The sequence below is a fragment of the Muntiacus reevesi genome, chromosome 5, assembly GCF_963930625.1.
Source record: "Muntiacus reevesi chromosome 5, mMunRee1.1, whole genome shotgun sequence".
NCBI lineage: Eukaryota > Metazoa > Chordata > Mammalia > Artiodactyla > Cervidae > Muntiacus > Muntiacus reevesi.
This window is the reverse complement of record NC_089253.1, coordinates 48,078,350-48,097,158: the sequence shown is the minus strand read 5'-3', so window position 1 is coordinate 48,097,158 and position 18,809 is coordinate 48,078,350. Positions and strand designations below refer to the sequence as shown.

At 65.1% G+C, this 18,809-nt stretch overlaps 3 protein-coding genes and 1 non-coding gene across 12 annotated transcripts; 3 read left to right on the top strand and 1 right to left on the bottom strand.

Annotated features, from left to right (window-relative positions):
• Positions 1-84: 84 nt before the first annotated feature.
• PIDD1 (p53-induced death domain protein 1) lies at positions 85-8,305 on the bottom strand. Of its 8 annotated transcripts, none has more exons than XM_065938073.1 (17): positions 5,890-5,988; positions 5,561-5,811; positions 4,868-5,247; positions 4,013-4,426; positions 3,480-3,689; positions 3,340-3,394; positions 2,969-3,170; positions 2,754-2,879; positions 2,491-2,670; positions 2,265-2,412; positions 2,022-2,157; positions 1,795-1,945; positions 1,583-1,706; positions 1,388-1,506; positions 1,202-1,315; positions 899-1,098; positions 85-685 (listed from the first exon to the last, which is right to left on the bottom strand). In XM_065938073.1, exons 3-17 carry the CDS (start codon positions 5,169-5,171, stop codon positions 427-429), a joined length of 2,742 nt encoding a protein of 913 aa, XP_065794145.1. In that variant the 5' UTR covers positions 5,172-5,247; positions 5,561-5,811; positions 5,890-5,988; the 3' UTR covers positions 85-426. The 8 variants fall into 8 exon arrangements, with proteins under 8 accessions (XP_065794145.1, XP_065794146.1, XP_065794144.1 ...); XM_065938074.1 differs by having other exon boundaries at positions 2,265-2,328; XM_065938072.1 differs by having other exon boundaries at positions 2,265-2,670; positions 4,868-4,925; positions 4,974-5,247.
• A 25-nt stretch (positions 8,306-8,330) lies between these two features.
• Positions 8,331-10,602, top strand: RPLP2 (ribosomal protein lateral stalk subunit P2). 2 transcript variants are annotated; one of them, XM_065938078.1, is made up of 5 exons: positions 8,331-8,488; positions 8,657-8,780; positions 9,627-9,675; positions 10,287-10,385; positions 10,492-10,602. In XM_065938078.1, exons 2-5 carry the CDS (start codon positions 8,658-8,660, stop codon positions 10,563-10,565), a joined length of 345 nt encoding a protein of 114 aa, XP_065794150.1. In that variant the 5' UTR covers positions 8,331-8,488; position 8,657; the 3' UTR covers positions 10,566-10,602. The 2 variants fall into 2 exon arrangements, with proteins under 2 accessions (XP_065794150.1, XP_065794149.1); XM_065938077.1 differs by having other exon boundaries at positions 10,489-10,602.
• On the top strand, positions 9,706-9,840 carry LOC136170136 (small nucleolar RNA SNORA52). Its single transcript, XR_010663577.1, has one exon. It is a non-coding gene; the product is annotated as a small nucleolar RNA SNORA52 (small nucleolar RNA).
• A 2,677-nt stretch (positions 10,603-13,279) lies between the features above and the next one.
• On the top strand, positions 13,280-18,801 carry PNPLA2 (patatin like phospholipase domain containing 2). The gene is made up of 10 exons (XM_065938066.1): positions 13,280-13,392; positions 14,047-14,391; positions 15,971-16,203; positions 16,286-16,351; positions 16,711-16,920; positions 17,142-17,202; positions 17,304-17,480; positions 17,566-17,698; positions 17,870-17,992; positions 18,084-18,801. Exons 2-10 carry the CDS (start codon positions 14,205-14,207, stop codon positions 18,352-18,354), a joined length of 1,461 nt encoding a protein of 486 aa, XP_065794138.1. The 5' UTR covers positions 13,280-13,392; positions 14,047-14,204; the 3' UTR covers positions 18,355-18,801.
• Positions 18,802-18,809: the final 8 nt, after the last annotated feature.

The window sequence follows — 18,809 nt, the reverse complement described above, 5'->3', positions numbered from 1 at the left end:
GTGTCCCTAAGGGAGGAGCCGTGCGAACTCAATTGGCCAAGCAGCAGGCCCCCAACCAAAAGGCAGATGTGCAATCCCGCACAGGACCGACTGTATTCATGGGGCAGCAGCTGTTAACTTTGTAGCTGGGACTCCTCTCCCTCCCTGATTGGGACCCAATGCAGGCGCTGGGCGCAGACCAGCAGGAATGAGGGCTGTGCGGAAGGAAGTCTGTACTCTAGAGGCCTGCTTGCAGCAGAGCAGGGCCAGGCCTCAGATCACTTGGTCGCCCCTGGCCTTCCACTGGCCTCTCCACCCAAGAAAGTCAGTGCTGAGACAGCGACCAGGGCAGTGTATGTGTGTTACACGGGTGGGGGGGGTCACTTTGTTCACACGCAGGGAAGATTTGAAAGCGGGAGCCTCAGCGTCCAGCCCGAAGTCTGGGGTCTAGGTCTGGGCAGGCTCTGGGGAGGGTGATGGCGACCGGTCAGGAGAGGCAAGGTTCCTGGGGGCCAGGCTCGTGTGCTGGAGGCCCTCCTGGTACTTGCGGCGGCCAAGCTCCAGGACAGCCCGCACCTCTTCGGCCACATCCCGCCGGTCACTCTGCTCCAGGGCCTGCACGAGGCGCCCCACGGCCCCCGGCTGCCCAGCCTGGCGCTCCGCCCAGGAGAAGAGCATGTGGCAGATCTGCCCATCCAGGTCATCCCTGGGGGGACGGGGTGCAGTCAGGGGGGTGCCTGCCAAGACAACCTGCCACGCCCAGGGCCTTGCTCTCCCTCCCAGCACAGGGGCCTTGCTCCACAGGCCAGGGGTGGCCAAACCCTCCCTATCCTGTCCATCTACCGTGCCCCCCTTCCCTGGACAGAACCTCAGTCAGCCTCCGGGGGGAAGCCAGCAGGACGAGAGGCTCAGAACTCACCGGAACTCATGCCGGATGCGCTGGAGCTCACGGTAGGGCAGGCCCAGGTGCAGGGCCACGGCCGGCCAGTCGGGGCCCAGGCGCCTGGCCACGTTCAGCAGGTTGCTCTGGGTCAGGAAGCCAGTCTCGGCGTCGCCCAGGTTCAGAGGTGCCAGGGAGAGGCCAGCCCCCCGGGCCGGGCCCTCGCATCCCCGCAATCTCTGCGGGCAAGTCGAGGTGGCAGTGAGCTCCGGCCTCACCCCAGCCCACCCCGGCGGCTCCTCCCCTGTCCCCTCCACACGGGGCTCCCCAGCCAGGCCTCACGGGCAGCTTGATGGGCAGCGTGGCCATCCACAGGGCAGCTGTGCCCCTCTTCTGCCGGGCAGCCTCCGCCTCCTCAGGGACCACCTCCGGCACCTCACCGCGGTAGAAGGACACCTGGGGGGTGAGGGGGCTTCAGCGCTCCGGCCTCGGCCCGGGCAGCCCGGGGCGCCCACCCCACTGGCCCACCTGGCCCCTCACGGCCCGAGCCTGCCGGTCCAGAGCGGTGGTCACGTACACCTCCTTCAGGTTCTTCAGGTGGGAGTAGAAGACAAAGCACACCCTGCCCCCCACGCAGTCTGGGCGGTCTGCGGGCACAGGGGGTGGTCAGCAGGGCCTCGGGGGCAGACCCGGCGTCCCTGCTCCGGGCGCCAGGGGCCACACCTGCATCGATGTCAATTCCCCTCTCGAAGGCAGCAAAGAACTTCTCCCCCTCAAACATCTCCACGGTGTCCGAGGGCTCAGGGCCGCGGTATCGCTCCAGCAGCCGCCGCAGGGTGGCGTCCACCTGGGTGGGGGGGACCCACTGGCTGGGCGCCCAATGCCCTGCACCGCCCCCCCACCCACCCCCCCCAGCCCGCCGCCGCTGCCCCCACCTTGTTGCGGGGCAGGCACTGCAGCAGGACCTGCTCGGGGTCCCGGCGTCTCTGCAGCGCGATGAGGTTCACGCGATGCAGCCGCAGCCGCTCCCAGGCCTTCCGCGCCAGGCCCCCCACGCAGGTCTTGGTGGTGTACCAGAGCCAGTACCTGGAAAGGCGAGGGTGAGGGGGGCCCTGCAGGCCAGGGGGTGTGGGGAGGGGGCCGAGGCGGTGGGGGCACTGACCAGGAGAAGTGCGTGACCTGGAAGCGCGCGTACAGGTGCGTGAGCTCCAGGGCCACCTGAGCGGTGATGTCATCCCAGGTGGCCACGGGGGCGGCCCGGTGCAGCAGGTGCAGGCAGGACCGGTCCAGACTCAGGCCTGGGCGGGGGGAGGCGGAGGGGGTGGGGGGGCGCGCCGGCTGAGGCCTCTGGCCGGGCGCCCCTTCTGAGCAGCACCCTCCCCTGTGCCCGCACGGCTGCCCTCACCTGTGACGCCAGGCGGCAGAGGCAGCTGCACGGTGACTGGCCGAAGGAAGCTGGAGGGGCCGCTCTGCGAGAGGCAGAGCAGGGGGCTGGCGGCCGCCTCGGGCTCCCCCAGCAGGGCCGGCAGCTCCCTGCGGCCCACGTGCACCACCTGGAGCAGACGGGCCGCCCGAGCGGTCACTTCTGTGCCCAGGCGCCCCCGCCACCCCAGCGGGCGTCCCGGCCCTACCTGCATGCGGACGCGTCGGGGCTCCTCCGTGGCCCCAGCGGGGAAGGTGACCCTGACCCCAGCGTGTCCCGAGGAGCACAGCAGCGCCCCCTCTGGTGGCACCAGGCAGGCGTCGGACACGGGGCGCGAAACCACGAGGAACCAGGAGAAGTGGGGCACCTGGCAGTGCGCCCAGAGCCGCTGGCGCGGGCGCAGAAGCACACGGTCAGGACCGGCGGGCCGAAGCAGAGCCGGCCCTCCCCAGACGGCCCGGCCGCCCCCACCTGGGGCGCCTCCTCCTCCAGGTGGGTCTCCAGGTCGCTCCAGCTGTCGTCACTCAGAGTCCTGACCACCACCTCACGGCAACGCCGGGCCCGCGGGGGCACGAAGAGCAGCCACAGGCCCACCTCCTGCCAGGCGAGGGGGGACGTGAGCGCCAGGGCCACGCCGGGCCCTCCTCACTGGGGCCCTCGCCCGCCCCACCCCGCTCCAGCCATGCCTGCTGGAAGGCCACCCCGTGGGGCTGCAGCTCCAGGACACCGCTGAGCAGAGCGTCGTGGGGACCCAGGGGCACGAGCCGCGGTTCCGGCAGCCACAGACGGTAGCGGACGGTCACGGGGGCAGCAGTGGCCCCTGCGGGGAACTGCAGGCGGACACCGCAGGCCAAGGTCACGGAGCAGCCTTGGGGCGTCACGGCAAAGCTGAGGGAAGACAGGTGGGCACAGGGTCAGACAGCAGGGTCCCCTAGGTCTGAATCTGGCACCCCAGGCACCTGTGGGAGACCCCCGAGGCACGGGCAAGGTGTACAGTAAGGGCAGCGTGGCATGTGGACAGAGGCTTTTCCAGCCCGGCCCCTCCCTCATGCCATACCTGTCCAGATCTGAGGTCAGCAACAGCCTGGGCATTTCTGGGACCATGGGTGTCCCTGGGGAAGGAAAGATGGGCTGTTAGGCCGGTGATGACACCTGCGCCCTGACTGTGGCCTGCCCCCAGCCCCACCGCGACCCTACCTGGGGGGCTGGGGGGGTCAGGAGGGGGCCTGCCCAAGGGGTTTCCTTGCAGGCGCACAAAGGGGGCGTCCAGCAGCTCAGGGGGCACGTCCCGGAGCTGGTTGTCCCGCAAGTCGAGTCGGGTGAGCAGTGGGAGGCGGGCCAGGCTGGCGGGCACCGAAGCCAGGAGGTTGCTGTGCAGAATGCAGAGCTGCAGGGCCCGCAGCCCAGCTGCGGGAGGTGTCAGCTCAGGGCCCGCGGAGGACCGTCGTGGCTACCCGCCCCCAAGCGCCAGTCCAGGCGGCTCGCACCGCACGTGCCCGGGGAGCCCTTTCAGTCTCCGCCCCTAGCTGGACTAGAGAGCTCGGGGAGGCCTGTGCAGGGGGGAGCCTTGACAGCCAGGGAAGTTGGGGGCACGCGAGGGCTGCCGGGGAGGCGGGCCGGCCCGGGTGTACAGGGAACCGCGGAGGAAAGACGGCTGTGGAGGAGGGCAGGGCAGCCGGCGGCCCACAGGCACTCCCCACTGGGCCAGGGGAACCAGGGCCGCGACTCACCGAAGGAGCCGGGGAGGCTCTGCAGCCGATTGGAGGCCAGATTGAGCTCGGCCAGGCTGCCCAGGTCTCCGATCTCAGGGGGCAGGGCCTCCAGCAAGTTCCCAGAGAGATCGAGGCGCTGCAGGCTGGACAGGGCTCCCAGGGCTGGGGGCAGCGTTCGCAGGCGGTTGTGGGTGACAGTGAGGAAGGAGAGGGATGGGAGGGCCCCCAGGGCGGCGGGCAGCTCTGCGAGGCAGTTCCGAGACAACAGGAGGGCATCCAGGCCGCGCATCTGGGGCACGCAGGCCGGCAGCGTCTCCAGGCTGTTGAAGCTCAGGTCCAGGTGAGCCAAGCGGGCTAGGCCACTCAGGCTGGCGGGCAGCGTGGTGAGGGACCCCCGGAGGCAGGCACCCAGGGCATCCCGACGTTGCCCACCTGATGGGGGAAAGGCAGACAGACGTGGCCTTCAGAGTCAGAGACCCAGGTGAGCTCAGTTCTGCCGGCCAGGGAAACAGGCGCGTGGACACGCAGAGCTCCACCCCAACCCCACCACAAGAGAGAGACGGTAGATGCTGCAGAGCCACCGGCAGGTGAAGCAGGCAGACACAGACGGTGCGGCCTCATCTCAGCTGACAGCCACCACCAGTGACCCACCCCGGGAAAAAGACCTGCCCTGGCGTCTGCTGGAGACACCGCCGTGCAGCTGCTGGGTCCGGGAGCCCGGGCCCAGCCAGCTTCCTCCCGGGGGAGCACGGCTGGGTAGCGCTGTGCAGGGAACAGGGCTGGGGCTGGGGCCGGGGTCCACCTTTCAGGACCAGGGAGCCGAGGCAGGAGCTGGAAAGAGGCTGGGCCAGGGCTGGGGCTGGGGGGGCTCACCTTTGAGGACCAGGGAGCGGAGGTGTGGCAGGCTCCAAGGCAGCCGGGCCAGGGCAGCCTCCAGCAGCTGAGGGTCCTCGTGGCCACTCAGCTGCAGGAAGTCCACCTCCAGCAGCTGAGGGGCCTGCTGGGCGCACAGGCGCAGCAGCCGGCGGCAGCCCCCGGGGTGCAGGTGCAGGCTCAGCCGGTTTCCGGCTGGGAGCAGGGGCGCCTCCGGCCCTGCACCCGCAGCCTCTGGAGCATCTCTCGCAGCATCTTCTGGGGCCGACGTCGCGGGCACCAGCCCCGCCTCCACTGCAGCCATCGCCCACCAGGCGTCCTCGGGGGCCAGACATGTCCCAGCTCGCCAGGCAGGCCTGCTCAGGCAGGGCCCAAAGAGGCTGCAGAGTCAGGGGGAGGAGTGGGCTGGGCGTCCTCCCAGCCAGAGGAAGGGAGACTCAGGCTGGAGGGAGCCAGGCCTGCTGGTCCAGAGTCCAACGCCTAGGCTGGACAGACTGTCACTGACATGGGCTGGGGAAGAGAACTCCCTGGGGCTGGGAAGGTGGCAGGCAGGAGACCTGTGAGTGCAGAGGGGCTTGGGGACAAGCTGAGGGAGTGGGGGAGGGAGGCCTCACACCCCCAGTCTAGAAACTTGACAAGGGACTCCTCGTCCAGACCCCCCGCAACGCCGCCTGCCGGGCACCAGAGTCCCACCTCCAACCTTCACATTTCTCGGCTCCGACCGGAGGCACTGGTTCTCATCTACCACGTGGGGGCGGTGGCCCAGGCAAGGACACGAGTGATCCTGCCCGCGTCTGTCCGAGCAGCGCGAGGGGGGTCCTGAGGACGGGACCCACTTCCTGGCCCTTGGAGGAGGACTCTCCCGCCACTTCCAGCTCGCACCTCAGTCCGCAGGGGAGGTCCGTGCACCGCGCAGTCGCCGCCCCCACCGCTTGGGGCGTGTCCTGGGGGAGAGACCGCACCGTAAGCCCCCCGACCCCAACCTCCGCGTCCCCTAGACGCACCCGCTGCCCGCGCGTCACCCGCGCTCCCGGCGGCGCGTTTCCGGGTCCGGCCGCGTGGGAAGCTCGCCTCGCGCCGGCCAGGTCCGCCGGCAGGGGTCTCAGGGTCCCGCCCGCCCTGCCCGCCCTCTGCCGGACAGACCGCCCCGCCGCACTCAGCTTCCTGTCGGCCGGCGTGCGTCTGTGCGACCGGCCTTCCCGCGGGAAGGCCCGCTTTTCGCGCCACAAAACCAACCTCTCCGAGGTTCTCGGGCTCTGGACCCGCTCTGCTCTGGCTATGCATTCCCGCCCCCGTGTTAAAATGAACTAGTGCGATCTCTGGCTGCAGGGGGTACTGAGGGCTGATCGCAGTTGCTGCCCCACACCCACCTCCTACCGGAGGTCAGCACCGAGGTCCCCAGCCAGCCCCCAAAGGCCTCTCAGGCCCTGCAGAGCTCAGGGCCCACCTTCCATGACCCTACCTTACAGGAGCACTCTGGGCCACCTCCCAGCCCCCCGCCCCCAGCGGGCTTCCCCATAGGCTGCCTCCTTCTTTCTCAGCGTCTCACAAGGGAGGAAAAGGAGATGGGAGAGATCAGATGTGGCCCAAGGCCACTCGGTGAAGGCCAAAGTCAAGGACCAGATCTGTCTCTCCAGAAAGCCTTCCCAACTGGTCCTTCTACCTCACAGACTAGGTTCCTGTGAACATGCACAGCCACCCCAGCCTGTTCTGCCCCAAATGACACTTCTGTACCCTCTTTCCGCCACCCTCCCCAACTACCAACATCCTTCCCACCTGGACGGGCAGTTCCTGCTAGGCCTGTGTTCTCCCCAGCTCATAGTCCCCCTTCAGTTTCCACATAGCTGCTAGAATACACACACACACACACACACACACACACACACACACACGCAGGAACATCATTCAGACTTAAAAAGTAATGAGTGATGGTGCATCGACTCAATGGACATGAGTTTGAACAAACCCTGGGAGCTAGTGAAGGACAGGGAAGTCTGGCATGCTGCAGTCCATGGGGTTGCAGATCGGACAGGACTGAGCGACTGAGCAACAAAAGGTAATGAAATCCTGACACATGTTACAATGTGAATGAACTTTAAAGGGCATTACACTAAATGAAATAGGCCAGACACAAGAGGACAAATACTGTATGATTCCACTTATGTAAGATCCCTAGAGCAGTCAACATAGAAACAGTAAATGGGAGCCAGGGGCTGGGAGAGGGATGGGGTTTTATTGTTTAGAATTCAAGAAGAGGAAAAAGTTCTGGAGATACACTGTGGTGATGGTTGCAGTTGAACGCAGTGTGATGGTCATTGTGAACGCATCTAGTGCCACTAAACTGTATGATTAAAGTGGTTTTACAGTATGTATTATCGTACCATTAAAAAAAAAACACAACAGGCCACTTTCCCGTGTGACTGCAACAGTCCCATCCTTGCCAGATGGTGTTCCTCACTTTACCCCAGCTGTGTGACCTTCGGCAAAAAAACCTTTGTTGCCGACACTCATCGATATAATGGGGTTTCCGTGGGGCCTGCGTTATCACATCGGGGCTTGGCCCTAACACGAGCCCGCCTGGGCTGCCTGCTGCCTCTGAACCCATCTCCAGCCACCTTAGCAAGGCCTTCACTTCTGGGGCCTGATGCTAGCCCAGATCTTCGCAGAACAGGCGCTCGCTCACCCTTCAGCCCTCCTCGCTCAGGGTTTACCTCAGTTAGGACTGCCTCGTTTAACTACTCTGTGTCCGCGCACCAGAACCTAAGTTCTGAGGAAGCAGAACCGGGCCTGCGCCCCCCCAGGACTAACGCCAGCCTGCAGCAAGGTCCCCGACACGGAGGGAACGAGGAACGTGTGCTGTGTCCGCGGGGAAGCTGATGTCACTTCCGAGAGGGCACGGCCCGGGTGGGGGCGGGTCACACGGGCGTGGACGGTTCTGGCTCCGCTCCTCCGAGCGGCGGTGACAGAGCCTCCCAGCTTCACCTGGGGCCCCCGCCGTGGCACTAGGGATGGGGGGAGCAGCGGCTGGCTTCCGCGGAGCGAACGCTCGGGGCGGCTCGCCCGGCCGGACAGCCGGCTCCTGTACGCGTAGCCTGCCGCACCCCGTCAGCGGCGCCGGGCCACGTGCGGCCCGCAGCGGCGCCCCCGTGCTTCCGGTAGCCATGCACCATGGGACTTGTAGTTCGCCGGCCGCGTCCGCCGCTCCTGCAGAGAAGCGACCAGCGCACGGAGGCCGCGCTGCATGCTGGGAGCTGTAGGCGCCGCGTGGCATCCTGGGAACCCTGAGGAGAGAAACGCTACAGTCCTGGCTCGCGCTTCTCTCAGCCCCACTTCCCCCAGGGATCTCGGGCGGCAGTCACCCCACTATATACACGAAGACAGCCGCGGAACTGCCTTCCGCCTTTGCGGTGGCGGCTGCGCGACAGACGGGATAATGGCGTCTCCTGCGTCCTCATTGGCTAGGCATCTCGCGACGTCACTAGGAGGCGCCCTCGCGGGGCGCCGAGCGCAAGTCTCGAGGCTTCTGGGTAGCGAATTACTCCCGCCCCCAGCACCGGTGCTTTCCTTTCCGTCCCTGACGCTGCCGAGGTCGCACGCGCGAGGCTGCTCTGCCGCCGCTGAGTGAGTGGGCCGGGAGGGTCGGGCCGCGGGGCCTGGCCGCGGTCGTGAGTGCCGCGGGGGGCGGGCGGGGCAGGGCGTGGGCCAGGCCTCGGCGCCGCGCGGCCCGGCACTAACCTCGCAGGGACCCGAGGCCGCCCGTAACGCCGTTGTCCTTGTCTCATGCGCTAGGATGCGTTACGTTGCCTCCTACTTGTTGGCCGCCCTCGGGGGCAATTCCTCCCCTAGCGCCAAGGACATCAAAAAGATCCTGGACAGCGTGGGCATCGAGGCAGACGACGACCGGCTCAACAAGGTAGCCGCCTTGCAGGGGCCCGAAGACCCCGCCGACCCTCTACTCCGCATACGGGGCTCCCTCTCCTACCCAACCCAGGGAAGTAGGTTGCCGCGGGTTTGGTGGGAGGCCTTTGCCAGCCCATGTGGTTTCGGAACTGCCCTAATGTACTGGTACAGCCCAAAGGGAGAAAAAATGGAGATGAAGTCAAGTCCACGTTAGCGTGGCTCAGTGGGAACAAGTCACGTGTAAGCTTTTTTTTTTTTTAAGTGAAAACAAGTCCACCTTGACTTTATTTTTTTGAACTTAACATGGTGGTGGTTTACTTGGTAAGTCGTGTCGGACTGTTGCGACCCTATGGGCTGTAGACCGTCAGGCTCCTCTGTCCATGGGATTTCCCAGGCGAGAATACTGGAGTGGGTTGCCATTTCCTTCTCCAAGGGATTGCAGGCGGACTCCTGCAATGCTAGCAGATTCTTTACCAATTGAGCTACAAGGGAAGTCAAAAATACATCAGTCCTGTCCGACTATGCCACCCCATGAACTGCAGCCCACCCAGGTTCCTCTGTCCATGGGGAGTGTCCATCGCGACCTAGGGATGGTGCTCAGGTCTCCCGCATTGCAGGTGGAATCTTTCCTGACTGGGCCCCCAGGGAAGCTCTCACTCAACCTAGTAAAGGTTATTTTGATATGTATTGAGTGTAAAGTCAGACATTTTGCATTTTTTTCAGCAGTAAGTTTTGGAGTTAGTTTCCACGTGTGGGGTGTCTTATCTTACCTGTCCCGAGTGGGTCATAACTGTGGTGCGGAGCGGGGGGGTGGGGTGAGGTGGTGGCCTCTGGTGACCCTGCTTCTCATCTGCTCTAGGTCATCAGTGAGCTCAACGGAAAGAACATTGAGGACGTCATTGCCCAGGGTGAGGTCGTGTTTGAGGCTTTCGTTTTCACGGTCCATTCTAATCCCTGCTGGTCAGCCTGTGACCTGCCAGGCTTCGCTTGTGGACCAGAGCACCCTAGAAGCCTTACCCAGAGGAGTGAGCAGGGTTGCTATGGGCTTCTGCCATGGGCGCTTCTAGACAACCTCCCAGGCAGGGCAGCAGGGCGCTTGTGCTCTCGGTGGGATTCTGTAAACAAGCCTCACCACTCTTTTGTGGGGGGCTAGGACTGACCACAGGCCCCTGCCCTTTCCAGCTGGAGCTGGACTTGATTGGAAGTTGAGCTTTTGGGGAGCTGTTTTTGTCCGTTGGTCCATGACAGGGCAAAGGCAGCCTTGTCTGTGAGCTTGCTGCTGGGGCTGAGGATCTGGACACTGGGACGGTGGGTTTTACCTGCCTGCTCGTAAGCATGTTTGTTCAGCTTACCTCCCGGTTAGGGCGCTGTGAACCTACAGGTGTGCTGGGGAGTTCCAGTGTCTGGGAAAATGGGAATCTTACATGGACCCTAACGAGCTGGACAGTGTCTCTTCACTTTGAGATGACGTTCAGGTGGAACACCTGCTCTGGGCTCACCTCCCCTTGGGTCTCTGCAGGTATCGGCAAGCTGGCCAGTGTGCCCGCGGGCGGGGCTGTGGCCGTCTCTGCTGCCCCAGGATCCGCAGCACCTGCTGCCGGTTCTGCTCCAGCCGCAGGTAAGTGGAGGTTCAGGAGCTGTTGGTGCCACGCCCTGGGGTCTGTCTCTGCCAGGTGTGTGGCCTGCAGTGCGACTGAGCTCGCCACACTTTCTCCCCACAGCAGAGGAGAAGAAGGAGGAGAAGAAGGAAGAGTCAGAGGAGTCAGATGACGACATGGGCTTTGGCTTGTTTGACTAGAGTCCCGCTTCCCTGCAAATAAAACCCTTTTTATGTATTTCTTAAGTTATCTGTGAGTGCTTTGTTAGTGTGGTCTCTTGTCTCGTTCGGGGATGAACCAGGACCCTTGCTCAGTGGAGTCTGAAGAGCCAGGAGTGGGTAGCCTGGGAGGGGGTACTTCCTGAGGGTCTTGAGTATGGCCAAGCCTTGAGCCTCCTCCTTGGACATTGTCGCGGCTCCTGAGGACTGCCAGGGTCTTGGAGGGAATAAGGCTTTCGGGGGACTCCCCATCCAGAAAAGCTTCCTAAGCTGGGGAGGGTGGCCTCTGCTCTCTGAGGCGGGTGCCTCCAGTTGAGGCCAGCAGTTCCCATCAGATGGAGTGGTTTCAGTTACACAAGGGGACGTGGTGCAACCGGATTCCGCTGTAGGACTCCTGGCCTTTTTCGAGTCAGCACCCCAGCTCCACCTTAGCTCCTGAGCAACTCGGGTCATGCAGCTGCTCAGAGCCTCAGTGTCCCCAGCTGTCTGGTGGCCACTACCTTTGCTGGGCAGATGTGGAAGTGGCTTGCAGACAGCAGTGCTGGCCACGTGCTCTTCAGGTCCTTTAGTGGCAGGCCTGCCCATGCCCCTTCTGCCAGGTTCTGACCTAGAATATGGGGCAGAGGGCAGAGGCCCTCTCACTGCCCAGTTCAGTTCAGTCGCTCAGTCGTGTCCGACTGCGACCCCATGGACTGCAGCACACCAGGCCTCCCTGTCCATCACCAACTTCTGGAGCCCACTCAAATTCCTATCCATTGAATTGGTGATGCCATCCAACCATCTCATCCTCTGTCATCCCCTTCTCCTGCCTTAAATCTTTGCCAGCTTCAGGGGCTTTTCCAATGAGTCAGTTCCTTTCATCAAGTGACCAAACTATTGGGAGTCTCAGCTTCACCATCAATCCTTCCAATGAATATTCAGGACTGATTTCCTTTAGGATGGACTGGTTGGATCTCCTTGCAGTCCAAGGGATGCTCAAGAGTGTTCAACACCACAGTTGAAAACATCAATTCTTCATTTCACTATCCTGGCCCTGTAGCTGTTGGCAGTCTTCACTGCCAAGGCCTTGGGCCTCTGCCCGCTAATGCCAGGCCACCCAGTAGATCCTCTGCCTTTCTGAAGGTTGTGCTGTGGTGGGTAAGTGCTCGGAGCTCACCCTGCATGCAGTAGGCCTTTATGGAGCTGTGGGCTCAATTTCAGAGGAGAATGGTGAGTGCAGCATAGGAGATTGTGGAGCAGAGGGGCGGGGACCTCGGGAAGAGGCCCCAGGGCAAGGGGTGCTGCCCTGAGGAGTGGGGGCTTGGACGGGGGTGAGGGCCACAGTAAGGGAAAGAGGTCTGGGTTGTGGAGGCTGGGGGGCTCTGTGTGCCTAGGGACACAGCTGACCCGGGGCTGTGGTCTAAGGCTAAGGTATTGGGGCCCCCCTCAGAGGAGTGGACCCAGCGTCCAGGGGCAGAAGTCACAATCCTAGGCTCAACCGCTGAAGAAAAGAGCCCTGTAGGGCCAGAGGACCCCTGCCTGGGGTTCAACAAGTCCCAGGGATTCTCATTTGTACTGATGGGGGAAGGGGCAGGTCCGCCTCCCACTCCACAGGCAGGATTCTGGGAAGGGCTCAATGTTCCTGGCTCCAGAACTCCTGGTCCCAGGGGCCTTAAAGGAGGGTTATGTACCCAAAACAAGTCAGCTAGTGTGTGGAAATGGGAGCAGAGGTCTCCCCGCACTGGGGCGGCACAGCCTCATTCCCTCAGAAAAGGCCCGGATGCTGGCCTCCCACAGCAGGCTGTGGGGACAGCCTTCCTAGGCCCCTGGCTGAGCTCACCGTGTCCAGCTCCTCCTTGGTGGCCCACCCTGGTGACCCCCTGAGGTCTGTTCCATTTCCACTGTGTCCCCCCTCATCTCCTGCTGTGTCCAGCAGCCTCCCCAAGCGCTCAGGCACCCCAATCCTGTGCTGTACCTCCATCCAGAGCATTCGGGGTTCTAAGTCAGACGCCCTCAGCCCTGCCCTCCCCTCCTCCCACCCAGGGCCCTTCGCCTTCCCATGGTTCACCCTTCTCAGTCCTTATTTGACCTTGTGGGAACACTCTCTCCCACTGCAGCCCAACCCCCTCCCCAAGTGGGGCTGGTCTTGCTGACTTTGCTCACTGCTCTACTGGGGCAGGCTCCCATGCCAGGCACACATGCCAAGAACGGGTGACTTGGAGCTGAGGACTGGTTGGCATGATGCCAGATGGCCCTGTCCTGGGGAAGCCCTGCTCTGGCTTTGCCTGGGCTTGATTGGGGAGTGGCCCCAGGTTGGGTCCTGAACCAAACTCCTGCCTGGGGAGCAAATGTCAGGGGTGACATGCACCCCTGCCTTCAGCACAGGTAAGCCCCTTGTTTGGGAGGTGGAGTGAGGTGCCGGGTGACCTGGTAGCTCAGCGGTAAAGAATCCCGCCAATGCAGGAGACATGGGTTTGAACCCTGAGTCCGGAAGGTCCCAAAAAGGACAAGGCAACCCACTCCAGTATTCTTGCCTGGGAACTCCCGTGGACAGAGAAGCCTGGTGGGCTGCAGTCCATGGAGTCAGAAAAAGAGTCAGACGGGACAGAGCCAGTAAACAAGTGAGGTGCAGGGCTGGTCTCTGGATACAAGTCAAGCTAGCCCTGCCCTGCAATCCTGGAGAAAAATGCGGAAGGGGGTGGGAGGGTGACGTTACCAGCATCTGCTTGGGCAATTAGTGAGGGCGGGTCAGGGCTGGAGTCACCCGCATTAGACCCCACAGCCTGAGGAGCTGGGACAGGAGGCGGGTGGAAACCAACTCAGTGCTCAGGTAGAGTTGGCCGGGCCGGGAGGTCTGCTGGGGGCTGAGACCCGGTGTTCTCTCTGCAAACTGTGGTTTGCACGCAGCCCTGTGTGCTTACGGGTCATTCTGGGGATGAGTCGGTGGGTCCTTCAGGTCCCTGGCTCCTCGGTGTCCCGAGCGGGCGGAGGCCTACGCCTGACGGAGGCGGGATGCTGCCTGGACAGCAGCGCCCTCCGCTCCCGGGTGTCCAGCTCAGATGCCGACGTCCCGGGCCTGAGCGCCGCCGTACCCACGCCTCTGGGCCCCCGTCCGCCCCTTTCCGCCTTCCACGGTGGTGGGGGGCGGGGGAAGGCAGCGGGAGGTGGGGACGTGTACTTCCGTCCCGGCCCGGCCCGGCTACTTTGGCAGGGCCGCGGGTGGTCGCTTCCAGGGGGCTGGACAGCGGGCGGGGTCTCCGGGTCAAGGTGGGCTTCCGGGGAGGGCGCGGCCTCGAGCCGAGGGCGGGGTCTCGGAGCCGGGCTCCGGGGAGGGCGTGGCCTCGAGCCGAGGGCGGGGTCTCGAAGCCGGGCTCCGGGGAGGGCGGGGCCTCTGGAGGGGCGTGGCCTCGGAGTCGGGGGCGCGGCCGTTCCCCGCGCTCCCCGATAGGCCCGCGTGAGCCGGCTCCGCCCCGCCCCCCGCTAGAATCGCAGCCTCCGCGCAGTGCCCAGCTCCGCCGGCTGAGACCCCGGGCCACAGCGACCGAGGGCCAGCGGCCGGTGTAGCCCCGGCTCCAGAGCGAGCGGCGAGCGCGCGGCGCACGGGGCGGCCTGCGGAGCCCGGGAGCCCGGCGGGCCGCCACGATGTTCCCCAAGGAGACTACATGGAACATCTCGTTCGCGGGCTGCGGCTTCCTCGGCGTCTACCATATCGGCGTGGCCTCCTGCCTCCGCGAGCACGCGCCCTTCCTGGTGGCCAACGCCACGCACATCTACGGCGCCTCGGCCGGGGCGCTCACCGCCACGGCGTTGGTCACCGGGGCCTGCCTGGGTAAGGGGGCCGGGGGGGCTGGGCAGATGCCCCTCGCGAGCGTGGAGCGGCCCCTTCCGTCACCGTGGGGAGGTGGGAGGGGTCTCTACCCGGGACTCGGGCCGAGGGTCCAATTCCGGGCGCCAGCCAGGGGCGGGGCCTGCCTTGTTTTGCTCCAAGGGTGCCGGGGGTTGGGGTAGGGCCCGGTGCGCCTCTGGGCCGAGGCTGCCGCCCAGGGCCCGCCTCTCGGGCGCAAAGGTTGGGGGGCGGGCAGGTGCAGCAGGAGTTATTTCATTGGAAAGAGAAAGTAGTTCGTGGGCGGGACCTCGAGAGTCGGGGTGGGGCCTAGGCCGTCCGCCTGCCCCGGGCGTAAGACCGGGTGCCAGCGGTCACTGTGTTCTGGGGCTCCGGCATTCCAGACTGCCGTGGCCCCGGGGCCAGGTATGGAGTTGGCTTCTGAGAGAGCGTCTGGGCACTGTGGCCTGGTGCCTCCCGAGGACTCCTGGAGGAGGACCTGGCAGGTCAGTCCTGGGCCTGGCCAACACAAGCTCTCTCCGGCTCTCTCGCTCCTGGCGCACCGCCCACTGTGGGCCCGGGTCCGTGGCTGCTGCGAGACGTTTTTGCCCCCTCCATGGGGCGAGAGGCGCGTGGAGACTGAAGTCCCAGTATGGGTGGCTTCCTCCACCCACACTCTTACGGCGGCCCTTGCCAGTGATGTTTACGGCACACGGAGGTCACTTAGGCAGCCTAAGTGACAGAGGGGTCATTAGCTTCTGGAATGCCTGGCCCAGCAGGAGCCTGTCCAGGGTTCTCTCCTGCCCCCTGCCGGCGACCTTCGCCCGGAGAGGTTGGGGGGGGGAGGAGCAGAGTGGCCCCGCCCCTTCCCTTCCAGGCGGCCTCCGCCCGGTGCCCCTCAAACCCCCTGTTGGTCCCAGGACACCCCTAGGTCCGTGGTACCTTGTTGAGGACATAGCTCCATGGCGCCTCCCCCTAACACACACTCCCAAGAAACCTTTCTCACAAATGCCAGTGGTCTTGGGCAGCTGGAGCCTCCACCCTGCTGCACTCCTGACCCCAGTGGTGATCCTAGCGCCTCCGGGGCCTTCCTGCCTCCTGACTACTCCCGGCCGTCTCCCACTCCAGCTTTGTCCCTGGCCAGTGCCCATGGCCCCCAGAGCCATGTGGAGGGGCTACAATGGGATGCGAGTTGATTTCATGCCCCCGGGAGGCACTAGGGTCTGTGGATCTGGATCTGGCCAAGTGGATGAAGGCTGAGGCTGCTCAGAGTTGAGCCTGTGGCTTCTATCCTTCCTGGCGGGGCTGGATGCCAGGCCAGGCCAGGCTCTGTGATTCATGGATCAGGGAGAGAATTGCGAAATTCTGGGCAGAGGGCAGGCCGTGGCCTCAGCTGTGCCCTCCCAGGAGCCCCTCTCTTCCCAGGAACAGGTGTCCCAGTTGTGGGCCAGGCTCCATGGACACAGAGGCTCCTCCGGGGTGGACAGGGCCGCCTTGAGTCTGTGCCGTGGTCCCTGGGCACGGAGCCCTGGGGAAGGTGCGAAGCCCAGGAGTGCTGGCCCGACTCTCGGCCCTTTTATTCTAGGTGAGGCTGGCGCCAACATCATCGAGGTGTCCAAGGAGGCCCGGAAGCGGTTCTTGGGCCCACTGCACCCTTCCTTCAACCTGGTGAAGACCATCCGGGGCTGCCTGCTGAAGACTCTGCCTGCTGATTGCCACGAGCATGCCAGTGGCCGCCTGGGCATCTCTCTGACCCGTGTCTCTGATGGCGAGAACGTCATCATAACCCACTTCAACTCCAAAGAGGAGCTTATCCAGGTGGGCCCCGCGGGCCACACTGGGGCACAGTAGGAACCCCGAGGCCCCTGCTCACTGCCCCTTCTCTGTCCCCACCCTCCAGGCCAATGTCTGCAGCACCTTCATCCCCGTGTACTGCGGCCTGATCCCCCCGTCCCTCCAGGGGGTGGTGAGTATCCCCTGGGCGCCCTGCCAGGGTGGCAGGTCAGCTCCTGCGTGGGGGGTGGGATGAGTGCCCCCAGCCCCGCCCGCCTGCCGGCCTGTCGCCTCACTTCCCCAGAGTGTGGGGAGGAGCGCCATCTGTGCCCCAACCCCCGTCGGTGGCCTCACTTCCCCAGTTACTCAAGAGCCGGCCAGCCCCGCGCGGCTGCGCGTTTCTGGTGGCTGTTCTCCCCAGCCCCACAGTCTGGCCATCTGTTCGGCGGCCAGTGCCCAGTGGGTGAAAGGCGCAGGTGAAATGGCCGCAGGGAAGGGCCGTCTGCGCCCCCTGCCGGGCCCTCCCTGTGTGACCCGGTGTCCCCGCCGCAGCGCTATGTGGACGGCGGCATCTCAGACAACCTGCCACTCTACGAGCTCAAGAGCACCATCACGGTGTCCCCCTTCTCGGGCGAGAGTGACATCTGCCCGCAGGACAGCTCCACCAACATCCACGAGCTCCGAGTCACCAACACCAGCATCCAGTTCAACCTGCGCAACCTCTACCGCCTCTCCAAGGCCCTGTTCCCGCCCGAGCCCCTGGTGAGGCCCGCCCTCGTCACCGGCACGGGGGACAACTGCCCGGGGGCCTCTCCTGGCGATAGCCCACAACCCGTCCAGCCTCTGTCCATCCTGGATCTGGCTCTGGATTCAAGTTAGCTTGGGGTGGGGTAGGGGGATGGTGCAGGGACCCCGGGGACCCCAGGGGGCAGAACAGGGTGTGCCTGACCCCCTGCCCCAGTTTATGCCTCCCCCTGCCTTAGGTACTTCGAGAGATGTGCAAACAGGGCTACAGGGATGGCCTCCGCTTCCTGCGGCGGAACGGTGCGCGGGCTGCCCGGGGCTGGGTGGGCTCTGCTTGGCCGTCCCCTGTGGGCCAGGCGGCCGCAGTCCCGCTGATGGCCTGTCACGTCCTCCCCACCCAGGCCTCCTGAACCGGCCCAACCCCTTGCTGGCGCTGCCCCCCAGCCAGCCCCCTGCTCCCGAGGATGCAGATGCAGGGGAGGGGGCGGTGGCCATGGAGAGGACTGCTGGGAAGGATCACCTGCCTCCACCCAGGGAGGATCACATCCTGGAGCACCTGCCCTCAAGGCTCAATGAGGGTGCGCGGGGGAGGGGGTAGAGGGGTCCTGGGCTCCGCATTCCCCACCGACCTGCCACCAACCAACCGCCCTCCTGCACCCACAGCCCTTCTGGAGGCCTGCATGGAGCCCACGGACCTGCTGACCACGCTCTCCAACATGCTGCCCGTGCGTCTGGCCACAGCCATGATGGTGCCCTACACTCTGCCCCTGGAGAGCGCGGTGTCCTTCACCATCCGGTGAGGAGCAGGAGGCGGGCCTCCAGGACGGACTTGGGAGTCATCCCTGGGTGGTGGGCACACAAGGAGAGAAAGAGACGGCTGGTTTAAGACGCTGCAGAGATGCCAGGTCGGGCCCCAGAGCCAGGCCTGGCCGCGGTCCCTGAGCCCATGCCTTGCGCCCTGCCCCAGCTTGCTTGAGTGGCTGCCCGACGTCCCCGAGGACATCCGGTGGATGAAGGAGCAGACGGGCAGCATCTGCCAGTACCTGATGATGCGCGCCAAGAGGAAGCTGGGCAGCCACCTGCCCTCCAGGTGAGCCCCTGCCGCCGTGCCCACGCCGGCCCGCAGCCTCTGGGGCGACCCCCACGCGAGCCCACCGCCCCTCCCTCCTGCCCTCCCGCAGCCTGTCGGAGCAGGCGGCGCTGCGCCGCGCCCGCTCGCTGCCGTCCGTGCCGCTGTCCTGCGCCGCCTACAGCGAGGTGCTGCCCAGCTGGATGCGCACCAGCCTGTCGCTGGCGGACGCGCTGGCCAAGTGGGAGGAGTGCCAGCGGCAGCTGCTGCTCGGGCTCTTCTGCACCAACGTGGCCTTCCCGCCGGACGCCCTGCGCATGCGCGCCCCCGCCGGCGCGGCCCCCGCGCCCCCGCAGCCCCCGCCGGGCTCACCCCCTTGCTGAGGGCCCAGGGCCCTGGCCTTCCAGCCGCGGGGCCCGTGCTGAGGGCCGGGCCCCCCAGTGTCCCTGCCCCGTGAGGCGGGGCCCCGCGGCCGGCTGAGCTCCCCTCCGCAGCCCCTCTCCATCCCCCTGCAGACTGAGGAGCTGGGGCCCTCACGCTGCCCAGGGGGGCTTTGCGGTCCACCCGCGGCTCACCCGCTGCACGGTCAGGGCCGCAGGGGCCCCTTGCCTGTGCCTTAACCTCCCCTCGGGGACCCGCCCTGGTTCCAGGCCAGCGAGCTGGGGCCGCCACCCCTGCGTCCCCTGCCCGGTGCCCCCACCTGTGAGCGCAGTATTACTCCTGAGAACTTTGCACCTGCTCCACCGGCCACATTTTTTCATGTTTCTGAAGAATGTGTGTGAAGAATTATTTATTTTTGCCAAAGCAGATGTAATAAATGCCACAGCTCAGCCCTGCC